A 22,670-nucleotide genomic window follows, 5' to 3' on the forward strand; every position below is an offset into this window, starting at 1 on the left:
ATAGATAGATAGATAGATAGATAGATAGATATAGATAATTTAAGGTATCTCTAATCAGAATGTTGTGTTTTATTTGGCCTCATGTCGTTCTTAAAGGAAATTTTGTTGTTTTTGTTTATAATACTGTAATGGTAGGGGAGAGCGGGTCACATTGAACAAAGGGTCACATTGAACACAGGGGCACATTGAACAAAGGGTCACATTGAACACAGGGGCACATTGAACAAAGGGTCACATTGAACACAGGGGCACATTGAACAAAGGGGCACATTGAACACAGGGGCACATTGAACAAAGGGGCACATTGAACAAAGGGTCACATTGAACAGAGGGTCACATTGAAGAAGGGGCACATTGAACAAAGGGTCACACTGAATAAAGGGTCACATTGAAGAAGGGGCACATTGAACAAAGGTCACATTGAACAAAGGGTCACATTGAACACAAGGGCAGATTGAACAAAGGGGCACATTGAAAAAAGGTCACATTGAACAAAGGGTCACATTGAACACAGGGGCACATTGAACAAAGGGGCACATTGAACAAAGGGTCACATTGAACAAAGAGGCACATTGAACAAAGGGAATTGAGAGAGATAAGGCAGGATGAGGGAGGTGAGGTGAGGTGTGACTGTGTAGGGCAGGAGGAGGGTAGAAGTGTCCGGCAGAGTCGGAAGAGTGAGAAAGGGAGAAATATGTCTGAATATGTTGGAGGGTCAGGTCATGGTGAGATGGGCGAGGTGAGGTCGAGGTGAGTAGAAGATGGAGTAGAGGATGGAGGGGCCGAGATGAAAAAGATTAAGGGAAGTAAATAAAGTAAATGAAGGGAAGTAAACTGGAAACTTCACATATCATTTCTAGCTAAAACAGCTTCTATGAAGTTAGATGTTCTGAGACGTCTCCGCCAGTTTTTCTCATCCCCATCTCCCCCACCCTCAGCTGCTAACTCTGTACAAGGGTCTTATCCGTCCATGTATGGAATATGCTTTACATGTGTGTGGGGGGGGGATTCCACTCATACCGCTCTTCTAGACAGGGTGGAATCAGATGAGTTTTATCAACTCATCTCCTGTAACTGACTGTCTTCAGCCTCTCTCTCATCGCTGCAATGTTGCATCTCTTGCTATCTTCTACCGCTATTTTCATGCTAACTGCTCTTCTGATCTTGCTAACTACATGCCTCCCCTCCTCCTACGGTTTCGCTGCACAAGACTTTCTTCTTTCTCTCACCCCTATTCTGTCCACCTCTCTAATACAAAAGTTAACCAATATTCTCAGTCATTCATCCCTTTATGTGGTAAACTCTGGAACTCCCTGCCTGCTTCCGTATTTCCACCTTCCTATGACTTGAACTCTTTCAAGAGAGAGGTTTCAAGGCATCCTTTAATTTTTGACTACCACTTCGAACCCTGTTCGGGAGCCGGTATTTCAGTGGGCATTTTTTTTTCTTTGTAATTTTTTATTCCATTCGCCAGTGTCCCTCCTACACGAAAAAAAAAAAAAAAACAGAAGAATTCTAGGTACAAATCAAGTGTTACAGTAAACTATACATCAAAGAAACCATAATCTTTAGTCAACCCTGCAGGAGATGCTCACATAGCCCTCCCTAGTTCCTCAAGATACATGCGAAGTTGCTATTCCGCTGCATTTTTAAAACATTTACGTGCGTGTTTGATGGTCCACTAGTAACACGGATGTGTAGTGTTCTCTAAATATGCATAATATATTACCACCTAACATAATATTATAATTAAATGACATATAATATATGTTTCTGATTCGTAATTCAGATTCAGGACTCATAATTACATATCTATATCCAGAATAGCATGAATAATCAGTTACTTCCATTCCCCTGTCTGTCTCACTCAGGCGTAAAAATGAATTCCTGAATGAAACTATTCAAATTCATATGGTTCAGGTTCATGATTCAGGTTTCCTATACATTGTAGTGGCTTACATTCCCTTGTCTGTCTCACTCTCGCTTAATGGACGCTACATAGGAGACTATGTATTAACCTAATTAACCTAATTAAGAATGATCACAAGGAAGCTGCACATGGACAGGTAGGACTATAACTACGTATAGCCTATTATATCTTTCTTTACCTTGTAATTTTGTACACTTTTGTCTGTTGTATACACTTTGCATTTTTACCAGCTTTGAGTGCATTTTTTTTTTTTTTTTTTTTGCCAGTTGTGTGTTGTAATATATATTTTTTTTATTATGCTTGCAGGGTTGTACACTTTTGTTTGTTGTACACACTTTGCATTTTTTAGCAGTTGTGTTCTTGTATTGCTTGTAGGGTTGTTCCTTACCCATGCATCACCTGCCAAAGGAAAGTTCGACCTAAGCAGCAAGCCCTCCAGTGTGATGGGTGTGAACAGTGGCAGCACCGCACCTGCCACACTGGCATTTCCCAGGAAGAGTACAGACAAGCTGTTCAGTCAAAGATAGACATCCAGTGGACTTGCACAGGATGTGGTGATGTCTCCGCTGTATCCACTACCACTTCACTAACACAACCAGAAACACCAGCTACCATGTCACTGACACAACCAGCTACCACTTCACTAACACAACCAGAAACACCAGCTACCATGTCACTGACATAACCAGCTACCACTTCACTAACACAACCTGCAACACCAACTACCATGTCACTGACACAACCAGCTACCACTTCACTAACACAACCAGAAACACCATCACCAGTTACACTTCCATCTACCAGCATACCTACTGCATCACTAACTCGACTTGTCTCATCAATGTATGACTCCTCCTCTGCTTCTGACTCAGAGTCACTCTCAGGTTCCCTACCAATAACACACTTATCCTCCATACCATCATATCTGAATGCAGACTTTTCACCAGATGTCAACTTCTTTCCTTCCTCCGCACCTCCAACAGCATCACCAACATCGATGGAACTTCAGCCTACTTCTCCTGATGTAAATAATATCGAAGACCACCCTGTAATTTCATTCATTCATCCATCTTTACATGAAGAGTCAAACCTGGAACCCACTACTCCTATTCCAGATGAGATACTACCAGAATCTGATGAAGAGGAGTTTACCATCGTAGTTGGAGGATCAAAGCGCGGAGGAGACAACCTTTTCAGTCGTGGTTACTCGTATAACAAGGATGGCAAGGTTAACAAGAAAAGTGACCAACGTTGGAGATGTACTGTCTGCAACAAGTCTGTGAACTGCCTTGCTTCTATCGCCCAGCACGGTGAAACGTTCTAAATAGGGCCTCACCCTCATAGATGTTCTCCGAGAGACTGTGCCCTGCCTGCTGCCAACATCAAGGCCTATGTGCGACAACAAGGAAAAGAGCGCCCATTTGCTTCAGGATCGACCCTTGCGAAAGTAGCAGTACACAGACACCTGCCAGCTGATGCACCTTTGTTCAGCATGCCGAAGATGTCATCTATTGTTCGCACCACCAATCGTCTACGCCAGGCAAGGAGATCAAAATAGCCGAAGGATCTGAACTTCACTTGGGCAACAGAAGAACTGCCCGATAATTTTGTACAGCATGATATGACAGTAGGATCTGCCCACCATGTGATCATGTTCACTTCCCTGCTTCTTTCTCTTCTTTCCAAGGCAAAGACGTGGTATGTGGATGCAACTTTTAAGGCAATCCAGCAACAATTTCAGCAGTTGTGGAGCATCCACAGTTTTATTCGGCAAGGTGACAACATGAAGCAGGTGCTTCTTGTTTATGTCCTGATGTCACGCAGAAGTAAAGAGGATTACGCAAAGATTTTGGATTACATCATGGAAAGAATTCCCAGTAATTTAGTCAAGAGACTTGTCATGGATTTTGAGTCTGCCGTGTGGGGAGCCTTCCAGAGAGTAAAACCCGATGTCACCCTTACTGGATGTTGCTTTCATTGGACCCAGGTAGTGTGAAAAAAGATTAATGAATTAGGATTAGCTCCATCATACCGTAGAAAGATGAACACAAGTAGGTTCCTACGTCAACTTCTGTGTCTTCCATTCTTACCAGCTGAGCAGATACGATCTACCTTCAATGAGTTCAGGAATATAGTGGCAGAAAGTCATACAATAGCCCTCCATAGCTTGTTGGAGTACATCGAAGACTCTTGGTTAGAAGGACGTTTGTGGACACCCAGTCCCCAGGTCAGTCTTTGGCTTAGCAATTAGGACCAACAATGATATTGAAGGATGGCATAATAATTTGAACATTTTGTGTAGCAAATATCGGAATGTGAACGTGTATGAGCTGATAGAGGTTTTGGGTAATTGTCTAGAGTCCTTACCGGGCCTTATTACTGGTCTATTCACTTCAATTCTTTTACACATACCTTCACATGCACCTAAAACATCATTTTAAAGTGGGGGACAAATGCCCCCTTCCCTCTAGTCCAGCAAAATTGGGGACATGTGGGAAGGCGGGGTTTTTGGGTGGGGGAGACATAAATCAGCGAGCGATTTTCGGCCTTTCCACTGCCCCTGTCCCCCCCCAACAAGCTTGGGGACGTGTCGGGAAAGCGGGGGGTATTTAAGGGCGGGGAATGCAAAATGAGGTGAAATTAGCAAGTTGAACAAAGTCTACGGAAATTTCTCTAAACTTTTCAGTAAATATCCCTAAATGCTGAAAATAGGTTAGGTTAGGTTAGGTTAGGTTAGGTTAGGTTAGGTTAGGTTTTTGGTGGATTCGAACGTGATTCGAAACGTTTATTTATTGTCCCCGTAGAAAACAGGACAAAGGACACACTCGTCGCCTGCATTAAGGAGTGGCATTTGTCCCCCACTTTAAAATGATGTTTTAGGTGCATGTGAAGGTATGTGTAAAAGAATTGAAGTGAATAGACCAGTAATAAGGCCCGGTAAGGACTCTAGACAATTACCAGGTTTTGCATGAAGAAGCATAGCTTGTAAATATCCAGTGCCTTTTAGTGTCAGAGGGCAAGCTGCAAGGGTACCAAAGACAAACATACAAGGATTACCAGAAAAAAAATTTTGACATGTGGCAAGAGTACAAAGATGGTGAGCTACAGCCTCAAGATTTACTTCGCCGTGTCTCCCAGTATCACCATCCTCATTATACTAGGATGAAAATATGGAAATGTAGGTTTTAAGTGTATATCTTTTACTGTACAATAAAGTATTTTATTCTGTTATTTGAATAATGATAAATAAATAAATAACGTGAATATCCTAATGTTAATTTTAGCAGAACCGTCGAATCGCCCAAGACTGGAAAATATCCACACCGTTGAATCGTCCAAGACAGACCGTCGAATTGTAGTTCCGTCGAAACGTCCTGTATTCCAACGACTGGCGACGAAGGCACCGACGGCGGGGATCCACGAGGAAGTCGTCAGTCGCGAGGAAATCCATGCCGAGGATCGGTTGGTCTACGTCCGCCACCACGAATGCCCTAGGAAAGCGAAAGGCCAGCAGGAGGCCCAGGCGGAGACGGGTGAGCGGGAAGAGGCGACCCACGGGGCCGAGAGAGGTTGGCGAGAGCGGTCCGGAGTAAGCGGTCCGGAGCAGGCGACGAGGGCGGTTCGGAGCAGGCGACGAGGGCGGTTCGGAGCAGGCGACGAGGGCGGTCCGGAGCAGGCGGCGAGGGCGGTCCGGAGTAGGCGGCGCGGGCGGTCCGGAGGAGGCGGCGAGGGCGGTCCGTAGCAGGCGGCGCGGGCAGTCCGGAGCCGACAGTGAGAGCGAGGGAGAGCACCAGCGGGCGGCGTCGGGCGGGAGTGGAGGTGGTGCCCGACCAGGCGGCGTCGGGCGGGACGGGAGGTGGTGCACGAGCGGGCGGCGTCAGGGCTGGATGGAGGCGGTACACCAGCGGGCGGCGTCGGAGCGTGACGGGAGATGGCGCACCAGCGGACCGCGGCGGGCCGGGACAGGAAGTGGTGCACCAGAGGGCGGCGTCCGGGCGGGACGGGAGATGATGCACGAGCGGGCGGCGTCGGGGCGAGATGGAGGTGGTGCACCAGCGGGCGGCGTCGGGGGGAGACAGGAAGAGGTGCACCAGCGGGCGGCGTCGGGGCGGAACAGGTCACATCACACCACAGTTGTGAGGGGGTGTCCGGGATGCGACACCGAAGCCTTTGTAGAGCCGTGGTCCTTTCCCCCAGCTCCTGGTCGTCTTCTTGCGCCGCCGTTAGTGCTGCGTAGTCGACGGGATGGGGGAGTGTGCCCGTTGCCACAGTGCGTGGTAGGGCGCCGTCGCCAGAGCACGTATCACCACACCATCCCAAACCGCTTCGAGGTGAGGAAAACATGTGGCCACGTCAGGGGTGAAGGCGGGAACGTCACGCATGTTGTATGTGGTCGCCAAGGACACGGAGGCAAACACAGACCATAGTCTTAGGTTTATAGTTGGTGTACAGCAATACCGCTGGTCTGCGAGACGAGAGTCGAGGCGAGACTGACTGCTTCTTCGTGGGTTCCTCCAGCTCCCAGGTGCTTGACCTGACCTGGTTTTGAGTCTGTCCGGTCCCACATCTGGGAAGCTTTAGCATGTTGGAAATCCACGAGGATTAAACACTTTAAACACTTTAAACACTTTATTATGTTTGTCATTTTACAGTTGAGTTAAGAACTTAATATAATTTTATAACAAACAAACAGCCCTTAGCAAGCAACTGCTTTATGGGCAGACAAAAATATAAAAAAAAAATATATATATATATATATATATATATATATATATATATATATATATATATATATATATATATATATATATATATATATATATATATATATATATATATATATATATATATTTAATGCCCTCTAAGGAGTGTGATGTTCCCTTGTGGCACACGATAATTACAAATCCTATCACTGGATTAAGAGAAATACAAATACTGACACTTTTATGATTTTTAATAAATAATGGAATAATCCGAAATAATAATAATAAAAAGAAAGCAATTCAGAAATACGAAATAAATGGTAGCGTACTCTTCAGTTACATAATTCAGAAATACAAAATAAATGATAGCGTACTCTTCAGTTACATAATTCAGAAATACAAAATAAATGGTAGCGTATTCTTCAATTACGAGTACATAAAAAACTACGATGGAGATATTTTCGCGACTACTGAGTTGTGGGGGAGATTATCAGACCGCATGCTCACCTGAGGAGAATCCGAGAGAGACTGGCTTTGCTTGTGAGGAAATCGGCGGGAAACTAAGGATAAAGGTTTCCAATGGGGAAATTTATTAAGTTATAATTTTGTTTTTAGGAGGGGGGGAGCGACTAGGTTGTGAGTTCAGGGATGAAAAATATGAATAATTAAGTTACTGTTTACTTTATAGTTGTTACTTTAAGAAGTTTAATTCAATGGACTTTTGAAATCAATTGGGGAATTAGTCAAAGTCTGGTATCTCTTCCCGGCTTGCGTAGCAACAGTGGTAACAAGGCAGCGAAGCAAAGAAGACTTATCAGATTCGTCAACCTCATTGGCGCGGCGTAATTATCTGGGATTTGTTTGGGCTGGTTTAAGACCTTACCATTATAGAATTAATTTTATCATATTAAGGGCTCCCCATTCTCTGGGATTAGGTGAAAAATTCGCCTCTATAACCTGGCCAAGCAGGAGAAATTACGTTTATTCACGGGGTAAATTTGTTATAGAAGTGGTCAACACAGTGACGCTGAGAGGGGGGGGGGGGAAAGCAAGGACAAAAGGACACTGAGGAGAGGAGGGGAAGGGGAGGGGTTAGTCACATGGTACTGAGATTCTGGTCACCCTCGCACATTACATGGGCCTTAGCCTAGGAAAAAAAAATAGAAATATACATAATTAATTTCCCAGCACTATATATATATATATATATATATATATATATATATATATATATATATATATATATATATATATATATATATATATATATATATATATATATATTAGGACTAATTATAAAAGTAACTTAAAATTAAAAAAAAAATAAAAAAGAAGAAGAACATTTAATCCTATATATTAGAGTAATAAAACACTTGTCCATATAATGAAGAATTATCCTTGAGTTTTTACCTTGTGCAATAACAGGAAATCTAAATTTGTACCTATAATAATAATAATATGGGTATATGAAAATATAAATAAGTTGCTAAGTCTAAAGGAACTCCTCATATGAAGCACAAATTACCTTTGTTAATACCTAATAATACTGATTTTGGAAGAAATTGCACAGAACAGAAGGTAAAATAGCACTTTAACAAATACATAATAATAATAATAATAATAATAAGAAGAAGAAGAAGAAAGATACTGACACTAATAATACAATGTAAATGCATGAAGAATTTATCAATACTAGGAGAAAGTTGAATAAATAAGATACAAGAAAATATAGTATATTATTAGATATACTTTTCACTATTGCCATTTCACATGAATTATTGACTACTGTGATGATACTAGTACATGAGGGTAATGTCTGATGAGCTAGCGTATAACATATAACATATAACAAGCGTATAACGTGTGTATAACTAATAAGCGTATAACAAATGACTCTTTAATTTTGTTTTGAAGCAGGATAGACTCTTTGATTGTTTCATATCACCTGGTAAATAATTCCAAATCTTAGGTCCTATATACATGGTGGAGTGTTTGAACAGTGTTAAATTAGGTCTGGGAATGTAGAGTGAATACTGGTTTCGAGTTTGGTAATTGTGTAAAGGTTGTGTATTGTAGTTACTTAAATTTAATGTTTTGTACATGAATGATGCAATGGAGAGTTGAGATAAATCAGCAAGGTTTAGGATATTGAGACTTTTAAATAATGGTTGAGTATGTTCATTAAAATCACTGTTTGTTAATATTCTAATAATTTTCTTATGAAGTATATTAACCTGGGATAGATGACAAGGGTAGGTTTGGGACCAGATAGGATTACAATAGGTAAGGTGTGGGTATATATGAGCATAGTACAGACATTTAAGAATTTTAATTGGGGCAAAGTGTTTTACTTTGAGAAGTAGGGGAATGATTCTGGATAGCCGTAGACAGAGATTGGAGATATGGTGCTTAAAAGTTAGGTGTTTGTCAAAAATTACACCAAGGAATTTTATTTTGTCTACTTGTAAGATACTTTCATTTAGTATGGTTAGGTTGGGTAGAGGTTGGTGTATGGTAATAGTCTTAGTGAATAGAATATAATGAGTTTTTGTGGTATTAACTGTAAGTTTGTTAGCCAGGCACCAGTTTGAGAATTTTTGAAGTTCTATATTTGTCTTATTAATTAGTTCTGTTGGATTTTCTCCTATCAAATAGAATGTGGCATCATCTGCAAATAGTATAGTGTGGAGAGTGTCAGAAATGTTAGAGATGTCATTGATGTATATAAGAAAAACGATAGGACCCAGTATACTTCCTTGAGGTACTCCTAACTCTACAGGTTTAATTGAGGATGAGGTGTTGTTGAAAATGGTGTACTGTTGTCTGTTATTTAAATATGATCGAAACCAGTCATGGACACAACCCCGGACACCATAGTGGTACATTTTATTAAGGAGGATACTGGATTGGACTGTGTCAAATGCCTTACTAAAATCTATAAAGACTGAAAGTATGGATTTGTTTTTGTTAAGTGCAGTATAAAGGTCTGACGTGAAGGTGTTTATGGCATCAAAGGTGTTTAATCCTGATCTAAAGCCAAACTGCCTATTATTTAAAATATCTCTTTTCTTCAGGTATAGCATAAGTTGATATTTCATTAAAGATTCAAATATTTTTGAGAAATTTGATAATATAGAGATGGGTCTGTAATTACAAAGATCAGTTTTGTTACCAGTTTTGTGTATTGGAATAATTTTAGCAAGTTTAAATTTTTCTGGAAACATTCCTGTGCTAATTGATTGGTTAAAAAGGATTGTGAGGGGCATGGAAAATAATGTATTATATTGTTTTATTATATGGATAGGTATTTTGTCAATATGTCCTTTTTTATTTTTGAGGGCATTTATTACTTGTATTGTGTCATCGGGTGTTACGAGAGGCATCACCATGGAGTGAGGATAGTTTCTGCGAAGGAATGATTTTGGGGAGGTGTCTGTGGGAGGCAGTTTATTAGCAAGTTTTGGGGCAATATTTGTAAAGTGGTCATTAAATGCCTCTGATACTTCAAGTTGGGTGTCAAAAATTTGATTATTGAGAAAAACAGATTTTGTAGTAGAGCTGGGTTTTTTAATAGAGTTAGAGAGTTCATTTATAGTTAGCCATATCTTTTTGGTGCTTAAACGAAAGTCAGAAAATCTTTGTAGGTAGTAATTTTGCTTTGTGATTTGAATTAACTTTGTTAGGTAGTTTCTAAATTGTTTATACACATCAAAATCAATGATCCCCAATTTATAAGATTTATATAAATTATATTTGTGATGTATAGATTTTATAATACCTTGAGTGATCCATGGGTTTTGAAGTCTTTTAGTTGAGATTTGCTTTGTTGCTTTGGAGAATGAAGAGTAATATAAGCTGTAAATTGTGTCTAAGAATACATTGCAATTTATGTTTGTATCATGGTGAGTTAATAGAGAATACCAGTTTACTTCTGTTAGTTTAGCTTGAAATTTAGCACAATTTTCAATATTTTTTATCCTGAAAGATAATTTGTGGGTCTCATTTAACTTTTCTATGATGGGGAGGTTCAGATATATTGGGAGATGGTCACTCAGGGGAGAAAAAAGAATCCCAGGAGAAGAAGGGGCTGTAAAGTTTGTCCATATGTGGTCTAGAAGGGAAGGAGTTGCTGTGGAGTTGTTGTCAGGGAATCGTGTAGGGCGAGATATGTGTGGAATGTAGTTACAAGACTGCATCATGCTCAAGAAGTTGTTTGTTGGTGGATGATCATTGTGTTCCAATAAGTTAATGTTGAAATCCCCAGTTATGATGCATTTATTATTCATGAAAAAATTTTGTGAAAGTAATTCATCCATAAGGTCAGTGAATTCCTTTACTTGGTGGTGTTTACTATGGGGACGGTAAAGGGAAGAAATGACGTAGCTGGTATTTCCAACAGTGATCTTAACTGTGCAAAGTTCGATGTTGTCCGTACACATACAATAATCAATTTGTGGGCTACTGGAGATACTGTCCTTGACATATATGGCAACACCACCATATCCAACAGGTCTAAATGTGTGATAAGATTTAAAACCATTAATTTCATGGAGTGGTGCTGTGTTCGGACTGCGCCATGTTTCACTGAGGCACAGGATATCAGGAATTTTAGGAAGAGAAGTAATAAGGGAAATGAGTTTATCATAATTTTTGTTCAAAGATCGAGTATTAACATGAAATATATTCAAATAGTCTGGGCAATTTGTAGGAAGTGATAGATTGTAGGAGTGAATGTCATGATATTTACAAATATTATCTATGTTAATTGATTCATACATAGCATTGATTATTTCTAGATCTATACTGTTTCTATCATTTATTTCTTCATTGTCAAAGAGAGTGTTATATAAATTTATGTCAGGTAGATTCATAGAATAAGCTGAGAGATAAGAAGTCACTACAGATGTATCGAAATTCCGTACTCATATACAAAAAAAAAAAAATATATATATATATATATATATATATATATATATATATATATATATATATATATATATATATATATATATATATATATATATATATATATATATATTTGGCTTTGCTGAGGCAAAACAATTGGTCATTGACGTAATTTTGATTGGCTAGAATAATGTGTGTGTGTGTGTGTGTGTGTGTGTGTGTGTGTGTGTGTGTGTGTGTGTGTGTGTGTGTGTGTTCTGCATCCAACCCATGGCACAAGTCCACAGTTGTATATAGATAATCTGAGAGTAGATTATGCTTAAAAAATAAATAAATAAATAAATAATAAAATAAATAAATAAATAAATAAATAAAAGAGAAAATAAAAGATTAGTTATCTCGAAATCAATGAAATGCCAGCTTGAGGTCAGTATCTCAGAACGTCTGCTCTGATGGTTAGGTCTTTCATCCACTGAGGCTTTCCGTCGTGGAGGGTGCAAAAAAAATAAAACCACAAAGTGATTTTTATTACACTCCCGCATGGAGACTCTGGTGAAAGGCATATTTAGTATATTCGTTCATTATATTTGTCTTTTTAATGTTGGGGTCTCTTCTGAGAAAAAAATAGCTAGCATAAGATTTCATTAATATTGTAAAAGCTTTAAAGTGTCTCATAGATTTAAAGTTCGCGTGCTTTTGAACTTTTCATTTACCTCAACGGGCGTATTTTTTTCTATATTTAAGATATATTTCTATATTTCTATATTCATATTTCATTCGGGAGGACCGAGTGAAAAAAAATGTGGATTACTTATTAAGGGGATCGAAATTAATTTAGAAAGCTACACAAGAATCATATGAACGTTATGTGGACACTGCCTTTTTTTTTTTTTTTTTCTTAATCAATGCGATTTTAATGTTCATTTCTGTTCACGTGTTTATTACTGGAAAATTACTCCGCTCATAAACCTAATTTTTTTATTGAAGAAAGCTCGCATGCAGATCCGTTGAGGTTCTAAGTAAAAAAAGAGTCCTAGTAGAACTGGGAACAACGTGCATAAATTTTATATTTATTTATTTATTTACTTAGTTGCTTTTTTTTATTTATTAAATCTTTAATTTTATTTTTTGTGTTCCTCACACAAAGTTTTGCTGGTGGGACTAGGCTGCTCAAAGATAACAGTTTCTTGGTTCATAATATACTTATTATTTATTTATTTATTTTTTTTTTTCAGTTACAGTTGTAGTAGATGTAGAATACAGATATTATCATTGGCATCTCGTGTTGTGAGAGCAGACACTTTACCGAAAACGAGGCAAACTCTTACTTGAAATTAATTTGCCCTTCCCAGGTTTCTTATAAGTATCAGACAACGTCAGAAGTTAAAGTGGTCCTTCATTTTTTAGGAATTTTTTTACTATTGTCTTCCTGGACAGGCATTTAGAGTTATTTTCCGTACATTTATCTGCAACCTTTAGGTGTGATTCCACTTGTAAAGAAAAACGGGAAGCTCCGTCAGAGAGGGAAGATTAACTATTGGAGAGCAGCCTGTACACATGGTCTGTCGCTGCCGAGTTGGATGGTGCGGGGTCGGGCGTGCGTCAGCCACCAGAGCGCCGAGACTTAAGCATTGGAAACCGTTAAATTTCAGCAATCTTAAAATTAACCAGGATGTAGGATACAAGTGGCTTTGTGCTTCATAAGCGATCTGCGATCTATAGTAACAAATACAGTTTGGTTTCGATTTTTCATGGCATGGAACCAGTCAGAGGAAACTGTAATATTTATTCGTGCAGGTCAGGCGCCCTACAGGAGCCTGACGCAGTAGCATTTAACACAAAACTAGTTCACTAACAAAAGACAAGACTACAGACGAGTGCCCACTAACACACAGGAGGATAATTCACCGCTTACTGTACAATAACTCGGCCCACATACACACGCAGTCGAGGAGTCACTTCCCTGGATATGGAGTATGTTATACACAACTACACCCTGGCAGGCTACTAAGGAGACTCCTGTACTATGTAAGTAGGCTGGGGCGTAAGGCAGGTAATGACTCACTTATCTATCCCCTTAAAGCGACTAATATTCTCAATCATTCATCCCTTTCTTTGGTAAACTTTGGAACTCCTTGCCTGCTTCTGTATTTCCACCTTCTGTGTGTGCACAGAGAAAGCAGGTTACCAGCGCGCTGGTTTCCAGCGCCAACCCGCGCCGGGAACCAGCGCGATAGGGTGTTCACAGAGGACGCAGGTAACCAGTTTCGACCCGCTCGGTGAGCGACACGGACAGAGGCAGTATCTGTCATCAGTGTACAAGATGTCGAGCTCATCGTCTGACGATGACTTCATGCTGCTTGATAGTGTTCATACAAAAGTCAAGAGAAAAAGAAGAGCAGTACATGAAATAAACTACAAGAGAGGAGTTTGGAGAATATCATCATCTTTTCAGTGTTCTGAAAAGGGACAACGCAAGATTTTTTGAATACACAAGGATGACACAAGAGACATTCAACTACTTTCTCAAGAAAGTTGAACATCGTCTTGTGAAGACATGGTGTAATTGGCATGAGCAACCCATTCAACCTGAAGAAAGACTTGTCATTACTATCAGGTGAGCGAAATTCTGATGCTAAAATCAATTTCATATTACTTTATTAATAAGATGATAATCATAGATGGTATAGGGAACAAATAACTTTTATTTGAATTTTACAGTTTATATCGTATGGTACTGATAAACACAACACTGAACAAAGTAAAGATACATATATCATAAATCCTAATAACAAAACAATTACATAAAATAAGCATTTCTCCTAGTACAGACATATATGTGATACTAAGAATGTTAGTGTACTACATAGGTTGTAAAGTCATATCTGTGGTATGAACTTGAGACTCTATAGGAGAGTGGGCATATGAGTGAGGAGACACCTGTGGGGTATAAGCAGAAGCTGAGGAAGAGGAATCATGGGTATATGGAAGGGGAGATATGGCAGGCACTGGATATGCAAATTGTTGTACAAGTTCTTGTAGGCGGCTTCTAAATGTCAGCTTCTGCACAGCAGGAATTCTTTTGACATGAGGTAACAAACTTTTGAAGAACATCAGATCCTCGTCATCTTCTTTGTCTTGCTTGCGATTTATTTTTTCTTTCAAGTACTGAATTTTTTGTTGTTCAATATCCAGGATGCTCTGGTTGAAGTCATCTGTTTTAGAGCGTTTGTTAGCTCCCTTTTTCTTCGGACGGGTGGCGGGTGAAATGAGCCATTGCTTTTCCATAACTTCATCTTCGCGTTCAAGAGCGTCTTTAGTGTGGGATACGCCTTCCTCTGTAGCCAAGGGGGGCTCCATGGTACCCATTTGGTATTCTATTTGAGGTGATTCTGGTAATGAGGTTTCAACAGTATCATTGGTTAGCACACCTGATAAATTTCCAGTTGAAGCTTTTGCTTTCACGACGTCTTTCAGGAAATGCAGTAATTTGAAATACTGCCACTTTGATGTGGGAGTGTCACCTGCGGCATCACCTGATCGAGCTGGTAGAATTTTCCCGAGCTCAACAGCAAATTGGTCTCTAAGATATTTCCATTTTTTCCTTACCAGTGTCTCTGAAAAGACAAAAGATTTGGGAAGTGGTAAAGAAAAAGACTTGATAACAATACGTATTATGCTAATATGCCTACATACATACATCCTTCAAGACTGTATTCTATAGGCAAAGCGCACACACACATGCATACATTCACATTTTCAAGCCGCGCCAAGGCTAACAACAATGATTATTATAATTCATTACTGTTTATTGACATTGCTTATTATATTATTTGCAGGTATCTTGCCACAGGATCGTCGTTCCGTTCCCTTGCATTTTCGTTTAGGGTCGGAGTGACAACGGTGGGAAAGATTGTTTCAGAGACTGTTATCGCACTGTGGGAAGAACTACATGAGGAACACATGCCAGTACCAACAAAGGAGTCCTTCAAAATGATCGCTGAAGATTTCTACAGCATCTGGAATTTCCCTAACTGTTTAGGCTCAATTGATGGAAAACATATCCGTGTTCAGTGTCCCCAAAATTCAGGATCAATGTACTTTAACTACAAAAAGTTTTTTTCCATTGTCCTTCAAGCTGTTGCAGATGCACACTACAAGTTCATTGCTGTTGATGTAGGAGGCTTTGGAAAGCAAAGTGATGGTGGTACGCTCCAAGCCTCTGATCTGTACAGTGTCTTGACAAAGGGAAAACTAGAAATTCCTGAACCTTCTTACCTACCAAATACAAATGTCAAAGCTCCGTATGTGTTTGTGGGGGATGAAGCCTATCCACTTTTACCTTTCCTACTAAAACCGTATGGTGGACGTAATTTGACTATTGAAGATACCACCTTCAACCAACGTTTATCCAGGTGTAGGAAGACTGTTGAGTGTGCTTTTGGCATGTTATACAGCAAATGGCGTTTACTGTCAAAGTGTGTAGAAACCAAAGTTGATTTGATTGACAACATTGTAAAATGTATTTGTGTTCTGCATAACACTATCATAGATAAAGAGGGCGTTGAACATCATCTAACTGAGACTGCTGTCTCAACTCTTCAGCAAAATGATCATATGTATTGTCGGGGAAGACCGTCAAACGAAGCTGTGAATGTTAGGGAAATCTTTAAATCTTTCTTATTGAAGTATCCTTTAGTATACAAGGACCAAACAAAGCAGTAAACCATGTTTAAGATAACAGAGTTTCACTAGCTGTGTTTTTGCTACTTAACTAATCTTATAACTCCTGTACTGTCCATAGTAAAAAAAATAAAGATAAAATGGTTCATAAGTTTTAAATATTCGTTTCACTGACCTCTATAACTTATGCACTAATTTCGACAAAACATCTTTCTTTTATTATCCTGCAACTATTAAATATCATACAGAGGACTACACACACACACACACACACACACACACACACACACACACACACACACACACACACACACACTAATAATAATAATTATTATTATTATTATTATTATTATTATTATTATTATTATTATTATTATTATTATTATTATTATAATTATAATAAAAATTTGCTTACCTTCACAGTTCAACTCCTGGCTGATTTCAGCCCACAGCCTATCCACAACATTCCTGTTAGCGTGGTGCTTATTCCATTTATTCCATACTGGCTGTCTCTCATACACCTTGCCTATCAGGAGCTCAACATCCATCCTTCTCTCCACTCAGTAGCGTCCACCCGCGCGGGTTGAGCAGGCAAGAATGATCAGAGCAAACAGGAAAGCGGGTTGAAGCAGGCTGCCGGCGCCGACACGCTCGAACCTGCTTCCTCTGTGCACGCCTACACTTGTTTATATGGTTTAATTCTTGGCGCGGGTCGGCGCCGGTTGCCCGCGCTGGCAAACCTGCTTTCTCTGTGCACACACCCTATTAGTAAGGCAGGTAATGACTCACTTATCTATCCCCTTAAAGCAACTGACCCGACTAATATTCTCAATCATTCATCCCTTTCTTTGGTAAACTTTGGAACTCCTTGCCTGCTTCTGTATTTCCACCTTCCTATGACTTGCATTCCTTCAAGAGGGAGGTTTCAAGACATTTATCATTCAATTTCTGACTACCTCTTTAGACCCTGTTCGGGGACTGGCATCTCAGTGTTTTTATTGGATGTTTAAGTGTTTTGAGCTTGTTACATAAGAACATAAGAAATCAGGGAACCTGCAAGAAGGCATCAGGCCTACAAATACCTAACTATTTCCACCTATCATCCCCATCCATAAAGCTGTCTAATCTTCTCTTAAAGGTCTTTAATCACTCAGCACTAAAAACTTGATTACTGAGTCCATTCTATTTATCTACCACTATATATGAGAACCAGTTCCTTCATATGTCTTTTTCAAACCAAACTTTTCAAGCTTAAAAGAGCTTTTCAAGCTCTCTAAGGAATGTAAATTTAACTGTTTCAGTTTCGCTTCGTAAGTAATACCCCTCATCCCCTGTATCCTTTTAGCCATTCTTTTTTGTACTGATTGTAATAGACCTATATCCTTCCTGTAATATGGGGGACCAGAACTGCACAGCGTAGTCTAGATGAGGTCTGACCAGCTCCAAATATAAAATCAATGTTACTTCGAGACTACTACTCCTAAAAATTAATCCTAATAACTTATTTGTCCTATCTCTGGCTTCTATGCATTGCTGTCTTAGACGGAGTTCACAGCTGACTATAACTCCTAAATATGTTACGTACCCTGAAGCAAGCAGAGCTTCGTTGTTTATTGAGTACCTTCTATGTACCTACGCTAAGTCTTTTGCATTTGTTGATTTTAAACTGCATTTGTCATCTGACTGTTCATTCGTTCATCCTATCCAAATTTGCCTACAAGACGATGGTATTCTGTTCTGACCTAATTAATCTACCGATTTTAGTGTCGTCCGCAAATTTACTAATATCACTACTAATTCCACTATCCAAGTAATTGATATATATATATATATATATATATATATATATATATATATATATATATATATATATATATATATATATATATATATATATATATATATATATATATATATATATATCAGAAGCAAGAATAACCCTAAAAATTATCCCTGTGGCACTCCACTAATTACTTAACCCCACTCGGAATTAGGGCCGTTTATTACTCTGTCGCCTGTCGCTTAGCCACGACTTTATCCAGTCTAACACCTTCCCATATATCCCGTGCGCACTAACCTTCCTCAGGAGCCTCTGATGGAGTACCTTGTCAAATGCTTTACTAAATTTCAGATATAGGATGTCATTACTACCACCATTATCTGCCGCCTCGTAAACTTTATTATAAAAACTTAACAAGTTAGTCAGGCAAAACTTCCCTTCGTGAAGCCATGCTGTGACTCCTTTATGAAGTCGTGTTTGTCTAAATGCTTCTTAATGTTCTTCGCTATTACTGACTCCATTATTTTATCTACAACAGAAGTTAAGCTGACAGGTCTATAATTAGACGTTAATGTTTTGAATCTTTTCTTAAAGATGGGTACTACATTCGCCTGCCTTCACATTACCGGTACTTCACCTGAGTCAAGCGATTTTCTAAAGACAGAAACTAACGGTTCACTAATAACCTCTTTGCATTCCTTAAGTACTAGGGATGTATTCCATCTTTTTTTTTTTTTTATGTAGAAGTAACACTGGCCAAGGGCAACAAAAATCCAATAAAAAAAAAGCCCACTGAGATGCTAGTCCCAAAAAAAGGGTACAAAGCGGTAGTCAAAAATTGATGGATAAGTGTCTTGAAACCTCCCTCTTGAAGGAATTCAAGTCATAGGGAGGTGGAAATACAGAAGCAGGCAGGGAGTTCCAGAGTTTACCAGAGAAAGGGATGAATGACTGAGAATACTGGTTAACTCTTGCGTTAGAGAGGTGGACAGAATAGAGGTGAGAGAAAGAAGAAAGTCTTGTGCAGCGAGGCCGCGGGAGGAGGAGAGGCATGCAGTTAGCAAGATCAGAAGAGCAGTTAGCATGGAAATAGCGGTAGAAGATAGCTAGAGATGCAACATTGCGGCGATGAGAGAGAGGCTGAAGACAGTCAGTTAGAGGAGACGAGTTGATAAGACGAAAAGCCTTTGATTCCACCCTGTCTAGAAGAGCAGTATGAGTGGAACCCCCCACACATGTGAAGCATACTCCATACATGGACGGATAAGACCCTTGTATAGAGTTAGCAGCTGGGGGTGGGGGAGGATGAGAAAAACTGGCGGAGACTTCTCAGAACACTTAACTTCATAGAAGCTTATCACCACCACACAACATGCACACCTAACCAAAAAAACAACCATACTAAGGTACCCTTGGCGCCGCGGCCCGCCTCGCCCCGCCGAGCTACGCCGAGCCGGGTCCTGCCCCTCAGCGGTTCAGGTAAGAATTTCCCAGTCAGTGTTTAGCGCAATTTCTAGTATTTTCCAGGTGTTTCCAGGGGTATTATAGGCGAGTCTGTAGTAGTAGGAGGAGGAGTAAGTGGATGTGGAAAGAAGGAGACTGGAGAGGAAGGAAGAGGAGGAGTAGGTACCGAGAAGAGGGCGCAAAAAACATTTCGGCTACACATCATCATTTTCTTCTAATTTATCAGATAAGTTGGCATTGTTTTGATATTTAATTTATTATAAGGAAACAAGAACAAGTTATGATCTAAAGTAGAATTTAGTCTAGCTGTGTTTTTTGTTTGTCGAAAAATTACAGTTTCGTCATTTTATTTATTTTTACATGTTTTCTAATTAGCACGCCAGGGGTTGTTTTGGTATTGGATTTAAGACTTAAAAAATATAAGAAACATGTACCAAGTAATAATATTCAATAAAATCTTGTGTAGCAATGCATATTTTCAAATTTAACATACATCCGTTGCTAAAAATGATAAACTATTTTCTTTATGCGACCAGGAATTCGTGTTTTCTTTATTTATCTGGAAAGGAAAATCTTTTTTTTTTTTTTTGTATTCTGAAAATGTAATAGAATCTAGTCTGGCCCCATTTTGTTTCTAGATATTATAATGTTTTTCGTAGCACCGTTCGTAAAAAAAAATACAGATTGTTTTTCGGATATTTTGATATTATTACTGAGTTCGGTAATCTTTTTATATTTTGGGTATTAGTTAAAGTAAACGGCGTGTCTGAATTTATAGTGCATTCAAGTCTGGGCGCCTTTTTTTCTTCTCGTGATTTTCAAAATGAATTACGTTACGTAAATATAGGCGCCGAGACGAACTTTTTCCCTGCCTCCTTCCCTGTCGGTACATTAATATTTAGCTAAACTTCCGGTTGTTTCGAGAACTAGAAGTGAAGAAAAGTCAGAATTAACCACGGAAATAGATATATAACCCTCTAAATGTCTTAAAGAGGATTTCATGGTGTGGTGGTGTGGTACTGTGGTGTAGTAATAATAACAATTCACTCCCCTATGTGTGTGTGTGTGTGTGTGTGTGTGTGTGTGTGTGTGTGTGTGTGTATGTGTGGCAAAAAGACAGAACTGCTGGCTGAATGGGTGATTACTCTTAATTAAACGTCACATCAACATTACGAAAGGATGCGTAGCGGAATATCTATCATAACGACATCTACATTTTCTCGCTACCTAGGTAAGTTCACCCAGAATTTACTCTTATAATATACAAGGAATAACATACCAATAAGCAGTTAGTGTTCTATTACACATAAATCCGAGATAAGTAATAATCTTCAAAGGAAGTAACCGGACACCACAAGACACCAGCTGGTAATGAAGTGTTACTAATGTGGTGTAGCGGAGGGCCCCCCCCCGAGCTTTTATTGAAGAAAACCACTCGACTTGGAAGAAAAGATGTGATGGGGGTATATAATAATTAAATGTGCCATTATTTATTGTACTTTTGTACTTTTGTGGGGATTAAAAGTTAAGTAATTGTATAGACTGGCAAGTGTCTGTTTTACTGCACTCCTTCCAAGACAGAGTGTCATCAGAGTTAGGTTGATTGTGAAACTGCTGTATGAGATGTAGAAAGTATGATGAAGTGTGTAGCCAAAGATAACTTGAATGCCTATAAACTCGGGCGTTTTAGTGACTATATAGTCATGGATTATAGTGACAGTCAGAGGATTACAGTGAAGAGCGCGGAGGGACGTGTACTGTACAGTGTCATGCAGGGCCGCGACGAAGTGAAATGCAAAACAGCGCAGGACGTAATAGCCTTACTCAGGTGCGGAACAGGTTAAATGCAGTGATGTACAAACTGGTGCTGGATTTGTATGTTTGGAAATTGTTATCGCAGGAAGTACACAATACGAGCGAAGCGAGGCACGGGCGTACCCGAAAGAACAACGCGAACAAGTTAAGAGGGAGCTGGAGGAAAGAGTGGACGGTTTTATCGGTGACTTAAGTGTTCGTGCAGCACAAGTTGGCCACCACGTCTACCAGCCAAGGCGTGAGTGATGTTACTGTTACACCGGAGTCTGACAGTAGTGACAGTGATAAAGATCAACTGTGACTTAGTATTCGTTTTAAATCTCCTCGTATTTCCAACACTCCCTGGTTTCACTGATGGCCAAATAGTGCCTGGTAAACTCCCCAGGTAAAACAAATATTACACCGTGTAAGTCATGTTCTTTATTCATGTCAAAACAAATATCATACAAGTAATTACAGATAAGTACACAAAATATATACAAGATCATAACGACAGTGTATAAACACGTCCCATAGATCAAGCAGAGCAGATGTGTTCTTGTACTCTTAACTGAATTCATAAACTACACGAAGACTGATGCATGAATGAAATCCTGATGGCGAGTCTGGTTCGGTAATTCAGGATGGTTGAGGTAACTACTGCTCACCTTGCTTCATCAGTTTCATGCCATAACTCAGCGCTTCGAGACCTCGCTAGCAGTTCACCCCGGCTTCCATGATAAAGATCTCATTATCGTCCACCACCTCGACAGCAAAACACTCGTAGGTTGCCTGGTCTCGCCTCTCTTTGTAGGTGTAGGTGACGTCTCCCTCCACCCATTGTCCCAGGAACCTGTACTCTCGCTCTGACCAAAGAGGATAATATTATTAGTAACGTTTCCCTTTACAAACAAGTAATAGTAGCTTTTAATTCCAGCAAGGGAGTGTTTAGGAACGTACACTGAGGTCTTTCCTTCTACCAGTCACAGTCTACAGGGAACATTCACAGATAAAGATAATTGGTAACATCCCTCATTGATGATGCCATGTTTTGACTAGAGAGGAAGAGCTTAGGAAGGTATAGTGTCGGATTATTAAGTCTTTCCCTTCTCCCTGTCAGCCACTGGTGGAAAGGAAGACTGGTGAATCATCCTACTACACCCCAGGTAACACATATTGTCTGTATTGTCTCTCATAACTCAGGACTTACCCTCTATTACATGAGAACGGTATAAAACATGATCTCCGGGTTGCTGCAGTCTGAATAAAGCTTGGCACAGAGCATGAGTTGTCTGGAATGACGCCCGTGTATTCTCCTGCCACGGGGCACGGGGACTGCCGGAAACTGTCCCACCCCACACGAACATTAGAGCATAACACAAGAACACATAAACATATGAAGGATAATTTA

At 39.7% G+C, this 22,670-nt stretch overlaps 1 protein-coding gene across 1 annotated transcript; it reads right to left on the reverse strand.

The window, feature by feature from the left end:
* Positions 1–14,400: 14,400 nt before the first annotated feature.
* Positions 14,401–17,579, reverse strand: LOC135093462 (uncharacterized). Its single transcript, XM_063992740.1, has 2 exons — positions 16,637–17,579; positions 14,401–15,155 (listed from the first exon to the last, which is right to left on the reverse strand). Exons 1-2 carry the CDS (start codon positions 16,767–16,769, stop codon positions 14,401–14,403), a joined length of 888 nt encoding a protein of 295 aa, XP_063848810.1. The 5' UTR covers positions 16,770–17,579.
* Between the last annotated feature and the right edge of the window lie 5,091 nt (positions 17,580–22,670).

The sequence above is a fragment of the Scylla paramamosain genome, chromosome 43 (genome assembly GCF_035594125.1).
Source record: "Scylla paramamosain isolate STU-SP2022 chromosome 43, ASM3559412v1, whole genome shotgun sequence".
Classification (NCBI taxonomy): Eukaryota; Metazoa; Arthropoda; class Malacostraca; order Decapoda; family Portunidae; genus Scylla; species Scylla paramamosain.

Coding starts and splice junctions, on each gene's coding strand:
- LOC135093462 (XM_063992740.1), bottom strand. CDS start 16,769: ATGGATGTTGAGCTCCTGATAGGCAAGGTGTATGAGAGACAGCCAGTA. Junction 15,156..16,636: donor CCAGGAGTTGAACTGTGAAG/GTAAGCAAATTT, acceptor TTGTCTTTTCAG/AGACACTGGTAAGGAAAAAA.